This window comes from Elephantulus edwardii, unplaced genomic scaffold (assembly GCF_000299155.1).
Source record: "Elephantulus edwardii isolate Elephantulus edwardi_28Jun2011 unplaced genomic scaffold, EleEdw1.0 scaffold01006, whole genome shotgun sequence".
Classification (NCBI taxonomy): Eukaryota; Metazoa; Chordata; class Mammalia; order Macroscelidea; family Macroscelididae; genus Elephantulus; species Elephantulus edwardii.
In genome coordinates, this window is record NW_006400756.1 from 1,207 (window position 1) to 11,881 (window position 10,675).

Here is a 10,675-nt window from a genome sequence, read left to right on the forward strand (position 1 = left end):
TTGGTGTTTATAGATGGGTAGGTGTATAAATGAGTGGATGTATGGATGAATGGGTAGATGGATAGATGTATGGGCAAGTATATGGATGAATAGATGGGCAGTTAGGTCGTTGGGTAAATGGATGGATAGATGATGAATAAATGGATAGATGGGTCAGACAAACAGGTGAGTGTATGTGTAAGTATGTGGGTGGATGGATGGATAGATGGATAGGTGCATTGGTGAATGAGTGTATGGATGATTTGGTAGATAGATGATAAATGGTTGAGTGGGTTAATGGGTAAGATAGTGGCTGAGGGATGACAGAAAGAGGCCCCTGCCTTTGATGGAGACTTCCAGCTGGGTTGTGCTCTGGTAGCCTGTGTCTTCGTTGGCAGCGTGGCAGCTGTACAGCCCTGAGCTATTCAGTGAGACATCTAAGATGGAGAGAATCTGTCCTGCTGCCCATGGACTCCCGTCTACCATCCACGTGTACTCAGCAGGTGGGTTGGAGTTGGCGAAGCAGGAAAGAGTGAGGTTGGAGCCAACCTCAAAGGTGGAATCCATGGAGTTGATCACAGGGGTATCAGGACCATCTGAGAAGACAAAACAGATGTTATCCACATATTCCCAATGGTGGTGGTTACTGTTACTGTGTAAGCACTCCAGTGGCATGTAGTGCCTTCAGCCCTGTACCAAAATAATAGTGGTTCAAATCTACCACTAACTCTGAGGGAGAAAGTGGAGGGTCTCCTCCTCAAAGACCCCCAGCCTTGGAACTCTGCTGGAGAATCAGTACAAGTCAGAATGACCTCAACAGCAGTGTATTTCATGAGGGGCTCTGGTGGCACTGTGATTAAGGCATGCACTGCTGATCAGAAGACTTCACCAGCCTCTCCGCAGGATAACGATGAGGAAAACTGTCCCCACTGAGATCTATGACCTTATAAATCCCTGTGGTGCCATTTGAATCTGTCCTACAGGGTCTCCATGAGTCAGAATCGGCTCTGAGACAGTGTGTTGGTTTAGGGTTTATTATTGTTGTTGTTATTGAGTGAATTCTGGTGGTAGAGTCCATAGGGAGTTTTGCTGTTAACCCAAAGGCCTGGGATCAAAGCACTTAGCCGCTAAGTGAAAGGTTGGCAGTTTGATCCCATCAGCTGCCCACAGGAGAAAGATGAGGCCATCTGCTTCCAAGATTACAGTGTTGACCACATTGCCGTTTTGCTCCATCCTCTAAGGCTGTGGGAAGTGACTTGATAGCAATGGGTTTTAGTTACTGTTATTACCAAAGGGCGCTCTGGAGATCTAGTGGGTAAGGAGTTGTGCTGCCAACCACCAGCTGCTCTGCAGGGAAAGATTGGCAGTCGCCTCCCTTGTGATTTACAGCCTCTGAAAACCTACTGAAAGGTCAGCTAAAGGTCAATTCAGACTCGGGAGCATGTAACAGCATTATTAGTAAAGGGAGTTCTGGAGGACTAGTCCATAGAGAGACACGCCACTGATTCAAAGGTCACAGCTCTGGTGATTCAAATCCACCAGCTTCTCTGTGAAAGAAAGATGGGCAGTCTCCTCCCTTGTGGTTTAGAACCTCTGAAAACTCACAGGAGGGGTCGTCATGAGTTGATTTTGATTCAACTTTGGAGAGTTTCTCATGATGATGATGATGATGATGATGATGATGATGATGATGATGGAGGTGTAGTCACATAGTGTATTACATGTTGGGCTGCTAATCAAAAGGTTGGTGGTTCTAACTCACCAGTCACTTGAGAAAGTTGGACTTTCTCCTGTTATTGCAGGAGGATTTACAGCCTCAGAAATCCAATGGGGGGGGGGTTTGCTGTGAATCTGTTTCAAGTTGGCAGCAGCAATGGTGATGATGACATGCCCCAGCCCACCCCCAGAGCAGACACAGGCAGACACTCACAGTTGACATTCACTGGGAGGTGGGTGCTGAGGCTGGAGGTGGCGGAGTTGCTGGCCTCGCACTGGTAGAGCCCTGTGTCGTTCCGTGTAATGTTCCAGAAGGTGAGGACACTGTTGTCTGGGGACAGGTCCCCTGGACCCGTGTTGGGGAGCAGGCTGCTGTCTTTGAACCACCTGATGGTTGCCGACTGCTTTGCGGAGACACACATGAGTGTGACGGAGTCCATGCCCTCCACGGGGGTCACGTTGTCAGCCAGGATGCTGGGCTGGGGCATGTACTCTGTCAGGAAGAGATGGAGGAGGGAAGGATTGAGAGCCAGAGGGCTTCCACTGGCCTGTCATGCGGTGCCTCTGCAACAATCAGCCTCCTCCACTCAAACCTCCTCGCATGAGACCCTAAGGCCCCCTCCTCCCTGAGCTTCCTGCCAGTGCCCTGCTACGTGGCAGGGAGGGAGCTCTGGTGGCCTAGTGAGTTAAGTGTTGTGCTGCCAACCCAAGGTTCAAAGTCACTGCTGGAGAAAGGGATTTTCTTCTGCAGGAGACAGACGGACATTCTCCTCTCATGACCTGCAGACTCTGAAAGCCCGCTGGAGTGTCAGCCATGACTTGGTTCCAACTTGATGTGACACAGCACCCACCTGCAGCAGTAAAGAAGCTCTCACAGTCTGGTCCTTAGGGAGCTGTACTGATACCCCAAAGACCACATGACTCTGACAGTTCAAATCCGCCAGAGGTTCCATATGAGAAAGAAACAAGGTCTTCTCTTATGCAATTACATCCTTAGAAACCCAGTGAAGAGCCAGCTAGGAGGGGTCAATTCTGGGTCAAGAGGACTGAGTGAGTGATGCAGCAGGATAAGGGTGCCCTGATGTTGTTAAACAGTTGACTGCTAACTATAAGGCCAATGACTCAAAGACACCAGTTGCCCTATGGGAGAAAGATGAGCCAGTCTGCTTCTGCGAAGATCAGCCATGAGAACCCTGTGGGGCCAGGGAGGGGGGCTCATAGCCTGTCTGCATGGGGTCACTCTGTGTCAGGAGCACCTCAGTGTCAGTGGGGTTTAGATGTTGAGCTCAGGGGGACAGGCACCATGTCTGTCCTTACCACCATCTCTTCTGTGCCTAAAACAATGCTTAAAACTACTCAGTTAACGCATTGCCGTTGAGTCGGAACTGACCCATAGCTGACCCCCCAGCAGATTTTCACATATCCTCTCCTGAGAAGCCACTGCTGGATTTGAGCCTCCTGAGTGACGTTCAGTGGTTTCCACTCAACTAACAACCCAGAGATGGGCAATTCAAACTCATCAGAGGAGCAGTAAGAGAAAGGCTACAGCCGAGGACAGCCCACTGAGAGGCTCTGTGATAAAGTGTCAAATCAACTGACTGCCGTGGGTGTGGTTTACGTTTGAGATGAAGACAAAATACAGGAGTCTAAGGGAGCTCTGGTGGCCTAGTGGCAGGAAACTGCATTGCAATCCCAGGGCACGCAGTTCGAATCCACCAGTTGCTCTGCAGGAGGAGGTTGGGCAATCTCCTTCTGTATAACTGCCTCTGAAGACCCACCGGTGGGTCAGCTATGGGTCGGTTCTGACTCGACGATACACAGCAACAGCAACAACAGGGAGCATTGTGAGTTACATGTTGGGCTGCTAACCAAGAGGCCAGTGGTTGAAATCCACCAGCTGCTGCTCTGGGAAACTGGGTATAGTCTCCTCCTGTGGAGCTGCACTTCCCTGAAGACACCAGGGCTTTGTGTATGAAGACGCTCGAGTGGCTCTGCCAAGACCACCTCCACCTCTGGGTGGAAAGTGCAGTCTCTTGGAACTCCCCAAGGTGCACTTGATCATCCAGAGCCTTCCAGGGTTCCCTCACTCACCAGGGATGACAATCAAGGTGTTTATGGCACTGCGGGTGCCTGAGACAGGGTTGCTGGCCTCGCAGGTGTAGATGCCAGCGGTGCCCAGGTGGATGGCAGACAGGAAGAGCTGCTGGCCATCTGGCCCAGGGTCACCATCAATCTTCCACGAGTACTGGGCCGGAGGGTTGGACGAGGTGGAGCAGGAGAGGGTGAGGTTGAACCCAAGGATGAAGCTGATGTCAGAGGTGGTCACTGTGGGAACATCCGGTCCGTCTGCAGCCCAAGTGAATTCCCAGTGAGAATCACCACAGGGAGCTAGGGCCCTGCCAGGCTGGCCATTTCCCACAGAGCCAGCCCCTTCCACTTGCTGTGTGGCTCTGGGCAGCCACCCCTAACTGTAGGTTATAAGGAATCTCCCAAAGTACGTGTTGTAAGTCTTAGCCTGTGGGTAAGGAGTCTTGGTGGCAGGATGGCTACGGTGCTTACCTGCTAACTGTAATGTCAGTGGTTCAAGGCCACTGACCATTCTTCAGGCCAAAGATAAGGCAGTCTTCCTAATCATCTGGAAATATTTCCGCTTAGGATATCCTACAGGGCAGCTCTGCACCATGCTGTGGAGTCCCTGTAAAGTCTAATCATCTCTACAGCAACAGGTGCACTTTTGGAATGGGGTCTACCCATGGTGTTCTTGGAGGCAAAGATGACCAATCTTCATCACATACTTTGGGCATGTTTCTAGGAGCGGTTATTCCTTGCAGAGGGACATCATGCTTGAAAGAGTGGAGGGTGAGTAAAGGTGTGGAAGACACTCAACCAGGTGTATTGACTCAGTGACTGCAGCAATGGCCTCGAATATGTCAGAGACTGTGAGGATGGCACAGGATAGGGCAGGGTTCAGATCTGCTGTTCGTAGGGTCGCTATGAGTCATCCTTTATAGCAGCTAACAACAACATGATCTACTTCACAGGGAGTCCTGCTGTTCACTCACAGGCAGGTGGTTTGAATTCACCAGCTGCTGATCAGGAGAAAATAGGCTCCTGTGTGATTTACAGCCTCTGAAAGCCTGCTGGAGGGTCCACTGTGAGTTAGTTCTGAATCCACAGCAGTGAGATGATGATAATGGATAGAATCTCATTTGGAAATGAGAGTGTGTGGTGGTGGTGTTTCATGAGATGACGTTAGTGTAGAATGTATCTCAAACTGATCTCATCTGGGATAGAAAAATAACAAGCAAGGAAGCATAGTGAGGGCAGATAGATGCCACGACACACGGACATCACAAGGACAAAGAACAGAATCTGAAAAGAGATGGGACCTACTCGACAGAGAAAGAGAGACAGTCTTCCCCTCAATTCAGATATCGAGCTCCCTAAACTGTGAAGCAGCAGTCAAGGAATCAAACCATACAGCATTATTGGGAGAGGGGTGTGCAGATGTTCTGCAAAGACCTCTTTAAAATGCTAAACACCAAGAATGACCCTTTAAAGACTAAACTGTACTGGACCCAAGCATTGGTATTTTCATTTGCTTTATATGCATGTTGGACATTGAATAAGGAATTGGTGCCCTCGAATTGTAGTACTGGTGAAGAATATTGAATGTTCCCCAAACTGCCAAAAGAATAAACCTATCTCTTTTGGAAGAAATGCAGCCAGTGTGCTCCTTGGAGGCAGGAATGATGAAACTTTGTCCGACATAAAGGGAGCATGTTGTCACATGGGGCCAGTTTTTGGAGAACATTGTGCTTGGAAAAGGAGAGGGACATCAATAAGAGGAAGACGTTTGACGAGAGACACAGCGAGTGCAGCAATGGACTTGAGCCTAGAAGCGGTCGTGAGGATGGCACAGAATTGAGCAGAGTTTTGCTGTCTAGGATTAAGGCTGCTTCATGTTGGAGGTGGCTAGATGGCACCTAACACCCGCAACAACAAACTGTTAGAAAATCAATTTCTACTCCTGAAAGCCAGCTGTTTGTGCTATTTCTGTTACAGGAGGACAGCCCTTTTCACTGAGTCAGTGAGCTCAGCTCTTCATCCATTCTTCGAGGTCAGGACTGTGTTCACATCAAAGCCTGGTACATAGTTGGTGCTCAGATCCATATATGCTGAATAAATAAAGGAGCCGGCGTTATCCATCATGGACTGTGTAGTCACTACCCTCCTGTCAGGAAGTCATTCTCTGGTGTCTCGCACACAGTGATGCTGGACTCTGCTACCAGCATTGCAAATACCAGCAACCTTGTGAACAGGGTTCCACGGGGCTTCCAAAGACAGACAAGGAAGAAAGACCTGGCAATTGACTGACTTTGGAACACAGGATGTGAAAACCCTCTAGATTACGACCGAATATTGTCTGATACAGTGCAGGAAGGCAAGTGTTTGGACTCGGAGGCCCTCAAAGTACACAGTGACCACAGTTCCCTCCAATACACCAATCAAAGTAAACCTGGAGCCGAACATGCTGCCGTCTAATCATGTCTGGCTCTTCGAGTAGACCTGACCCAAGGGGTTTCTGTAGAAGCCGCCTCTCCATTCTTCTGCAGAGTGGATGGTGGGCTCAGAATACAGATCTTCAGGTTGGCAGCCGAGCTCTCGACCGCCGTGCCACTAGGGCTCCTTCTTGAAGATGATACAGGACTGGGCAAGGCTTCATTCTGTTGTACCTGGGCCAGCCACAAGCCAGGCTTATTGATGACAGCTAACAATGATGACCGTGTGGGAGACACTAGGTTGAGGCCACTGGGCTGTTTCTAGCATCATCTCTACCCTGAGAGAGGCAGGAACACAGAGCTCTCTTGTTGGAGGACTTCGAGTCAGCTCTAACTTGTGGTGACCCTTTGTGTAACAGTGTGCAATCCTGCCTAGTCCTGCCCCTCCCTCACCCGGCTCTCTGCTGCCCTCACCCAGCCTTACGCCATCCTCAAACCCTGCAATGTCCTGAAGCTGTTGCAGTCACTGTGCCTATCTACCTTGTTGAGGGTCTTCACCTTTTTCTCTGACCCTCCACCTCTACAAGCATTAGGTGTTTTTTCCCCCCGACAACATGCCCAATGTATGTGTGAGCCAAATTTTATCATCCAATCATCCATGCCTCTAAGGTGCACCATTGTTGTACTTCCTCCAAGATGGACTTGTTCTTTTCGCAGTCCATGGAATAGTCTCTACTCTGTACTCAATCTTTTTTATCCTTTTTCATTGTCCACCTTTCCTATGCATATGGAAGAATTGAAAATACTGTAGCATGTGTACCTTAGTCTTTATAATAACCTCATTGCTCCTCAGCACTTTAAAGATGTTCTTTGTGCAGCAGGTTTGCACAGCACAGCACATCCTTTGATTTCTTGATTGCTTCTTCCATGATTGTGGATCCAAGTAAAATTAAATCCTTGACAGTATCAATCTTTTGTCCATTTATCATGCTGCTGTTTATGTGTCCACTCAGATGGAGCAGATTTAGCCATTTATTAAAAACCTTGAGTCCTTAATCCATTCCATGTCCTTAGTTTGGAGACACATATAAGATCTCACAATGCCTCCACACCCATGGGGACCGGAAAATACCTACCATTCACCTCATAGAGGTCTTTCTGGAGGAAGATGAATCTGAGTGGAAACCTGGGGGATGAGGATTCAAGCAATAATAGAAGAAAGGACAGGAAGAGCTTACTAGGAAGCAGGGGATGTGCAAAGGCCTAGGGGCACCAAAAGTATGGTGCACAAAAGGAAATGCTGGTGGGAATAGAGAATAGTGAGCTGCCCCTCAGGGCCTTGCAGCCCATTCTGAGGAGCTTGGCTTTCCTCCCAAGGGCACCAGGAAGCCATGGGAGGGATTTGAACAGAAGAGGGACAGAGTCTAATTCATACTTTAGGAAGACTTTGTCACCTGGGGAGTTCCTTCCTTTACAACTCAGGCAGGTGTCCTTGGGTCTGGTGTCCCTCAGCACAACTTGCCAGGCAAAGTGGGGGATGTAGAAGGCGGCTTTGGAAGGGACACTTACAGATGACATTGAGGAGCAGGGGCTCACTGAGACTGGTGATAGCGGGGTTCTTGGCCTCACACTGGTAAGGTCCTGTGTCAGCCCGGGAAACCTGGTGGATGGTCAGATTCCTCTGGTCCGGGGACAACTCCAGCCGCTCACCACCTGCCACGGGCTCCTTGTCGATATACCACTGGAAGGTGGCATCCAGGCTTGGGGACTGGCAGCTGAGGGTCACAGAGTCCTGAAGCTCCAGAGGTGCTGAAGTGGAGGGCATGATGGCAGGTGGGGCCAGCCTCTCTGCAGGGTAGGAGCAGGGATGGAAAGACGGAGATTTGAGTTTGGTTTGGTGGTTAACCTTTATGGAAACAGATCCAAGGTCTTTTCTTCCACAGAGGGCTGGTTGGTGCGTTCGAAACTGTGGCCTATCAGTTAGCAACTATATAACCATATGCACTGCCATTGAATCAGTCCCAATGCCTGGCAACTCTCCATCAGATTTCCAGAGCTGTCACTCATCATGGAAGGAGCCTGCTTATCTATCTGCTAGCCTGACAATTAGCCCAATGCGTTACCCACTAGACCACCAGTTAGCAGCTATGTCCACTCAACAGTGGCACACAGACTTTCAGGAGAGAGAGAAAATGTGTTAAGTCTCTGTTAGTTTGGATCTTGGGCATAAAAGTAAAATATCCTAACAAATATATAGATGATGCTTAGGAAACTGAAAGCCAGGGAAGGGAAACGCAGCAAAACCAACTCAATACACCAACTCAAATTGTCCACATTTATTCAATAACATTGATTAAAGCCTTCAAGCTGTGTGACTATTCTTGTCCAAATTCTTTCTCTGCTCAATATAAACTTACAGCCTCCTAAGATTTTCATTTAACTTTTTGAATAAACATGTGCCAGTTTATTCTCATACAGTTAGAGGCTCCTTTAGAAGAATGCAGTGCTCAAGGGAGGCCTTTTTTTTTTCCTTCTAACTACTGGTTTGTTGAAAGATGACCACAGTGGATAATTTTGGTTTAAGGTTTAAAGGCTATCCCCAGGTAATCATTTTGGGGATTATCCAACTGCAATGACTTTGAAAAAATAAGGATTCTATATAAAATGGTCCTGTTTTGGTCCACAATCTCCCCCTTTTGATAAGAACTTGTCTCTAGAATAGTTTCACAAAATGCTTAGTAATTGTGCAGCTGGGCACTATCCAGTTCTTCTGGTTTCAAGACAGAGGAGGTGATTCACAGAAAGAATTTGAGAAGGGAAAGTATGTGGTCATCTTCAATTCAGCCTAGCTCATTGCTATAAATTACATAGGAGGAGTTTGTCCATCTTTCTCCTGAGAAACTGCTAGTGGATTTGAACCACCAGAGAAGCATTACTTTTGGGTTAGCAGTGCAGCTCCCTTTGGCTGCTGGAGAAGAAGGTGTTTGCACTCACCAAACACAGCCAGGTAGATGTTCTGTGCTGGGTAGTTGATGTCCGTCATGATCTCACGTATAGTGTAGGGTCCTATGTCTTTGAGGTTGATGGCAGCAATATGTAAGGATCCGTCTGGGCTCACTGTCTCCCGGCCTGTGTGGGCAGGGCCGAGTGACATGCCCCCTGAGAGCACACGGTAGGTTAGAATCTGCTGGTCAAACTCGGTGCTCCCACCCCGAAACCAGTTGAAGGATATGATCCCTTCTGTAGCCAAGCCCTGGACAGCCAGCGTGACATTATCCCCTTCGAGTGGCTGAGCTGGGATGGGTGTGATGGTCAGCTGGGCAGCTGTCGGCATCACCCTGAAACCCAGGAGTGAGGCTGGTGGACAGAAAGAGAAAGACATAAGTTATACACGAGAGGAATGAGAGCCTGACTTGTGCTGACTGTGGTGGGCATAAAAGAGGGGGTGGACAGAGTCCCTTTAAAGTGTCTGGCCCACTATTCATGTATGGTGATTATCAAGAGTATTATTTCTCATTGGGCCGTGTTATAAGTACTCAGGTACAAGGAGTACCCAGGTGATACACATGGTTACCCCTGTGGTTGCCAACCAAAAGAATGATGGTTCAGGTCCACCCAGAGGCACCTAGGAAGAAAGGCCTGGCCATCAGGTTCAGGAAAAACATTCAACCCCTATGGAGCCCATTCTACACTAACACACGTGGGGCCACCAGGAGCCTGCCTGGGCTCAGCTGCAACTTGTTTGAATTCAGGCAGGAGTCTTCAGTGAGTCAGAAGCGGGGCAGCCAGATCTTGAAGGTGAGCCCATAATCTAAACCCATTGCGGGGTCATTGGTTCTACTTGGGATGTAGTAACCCTCTGTTCTTGGGTGTGATCATTATTACATAAGCAGATTGCCAGGCCTTTCTTCTGCAGTACTGCCAAGCTTTAGGTTAACCATGTGGAATGTTGATCAGATAGAGCCTTGAGAGTTGGCTCCTGCCTGCTCCCAACCCCCAGCTCCTCACCTGTGAGAAGGTACCTCATCCAGGGATTGAACCCACGGTGGGAAGGTCCCAGGTGCTGAGGCATAGGTTTTTGAAGTGCTTGGGTCCAGCCTCCTGAAAGGACTCTCTTTTGCAGAATGATGACCCTTCCCTCACGAGCCCCAGGAGGGTCTCTGGCACCCACTTCTCTCAGGACGAGGTGAATGTTTTTTCCTGCCTGGAACCTCGGCCCTGCAGGCAGCTGACTCGGCCTCTGTCCCTCTGAGGAGTCCGTGCTCAGGTGGCACTGGCGGCCAGCCCAGGAAAAGCCTGGCACAGCCTTCTTTGGTTTACGACTCTTCAATGCCCCGTTATCGTTGCGTCCTTGATCTTGTCCTAGCCCACAGTGTGTGCCCTTTGCTCATCTCTGCTGTCTCTGCAGTAAGCGGATGTGGTGAGGGCCCACAGAGTATACACCCCGAGCTCCCGCTTCAAAACTGGGAAACAAAGTC

The 10,675-nt window shown here is 49.1% G+C and overlaps 1 protein-coding gene across 1 annotated transcript; it reads right to left on the reverse strand.

The window, feature by feature from the left end:
- Positions 1–273: 273 nt before the first annotated feature.
- LOC102852385 (carcinoembryonic antigen-related cell adhesion molecule 5-like) lies at positions 274–9,531 on the reverse strand. Its single transcript, XM_006903441.1, has 5 exons — positions 9,192–9,531; positions 7,767–8,045; positions 3,787–4,041; positions 1,910–2,188; positions 274–575 (listed from the first exon to the last, which is right to left on the reverse strand). Exons 1-5 carry the CDS (start codon positions 9,529–9,531, stop codon positions 274–276), a joined length of 1,455 nt encoding a protein of 484 aa, XP_006903503.1.
- Positions 9,532–10,675: the final 1,144 nt, after the last annotated feature.

Excerpts from the sequence above, each read along its gene's own strand:
- LOC102852385 (XM_006903441.1), bottom strand. The coding sequence starts at position 9,531 with ATGCCGACAGCTGCCCAGCTGACCATCACACCCATCCCAGCTCAGCCA. Across the intron at positions 8,046-9,191 it reads CATCTACCTGGCTGTGTTTG|AGAGGCTGGCCCCACCTGCC; the intron begins GTGAGTGCAAAC and ends CCTACCCTGCAG. Across the intron at positions 4,042-7,766 it reads CCTGCTCCTCAATGTCATCT|ACGGACCGGATGTTCCCACA; the intron begins GTAAGTGTCCCT and ends CTTGGGCTGCAG.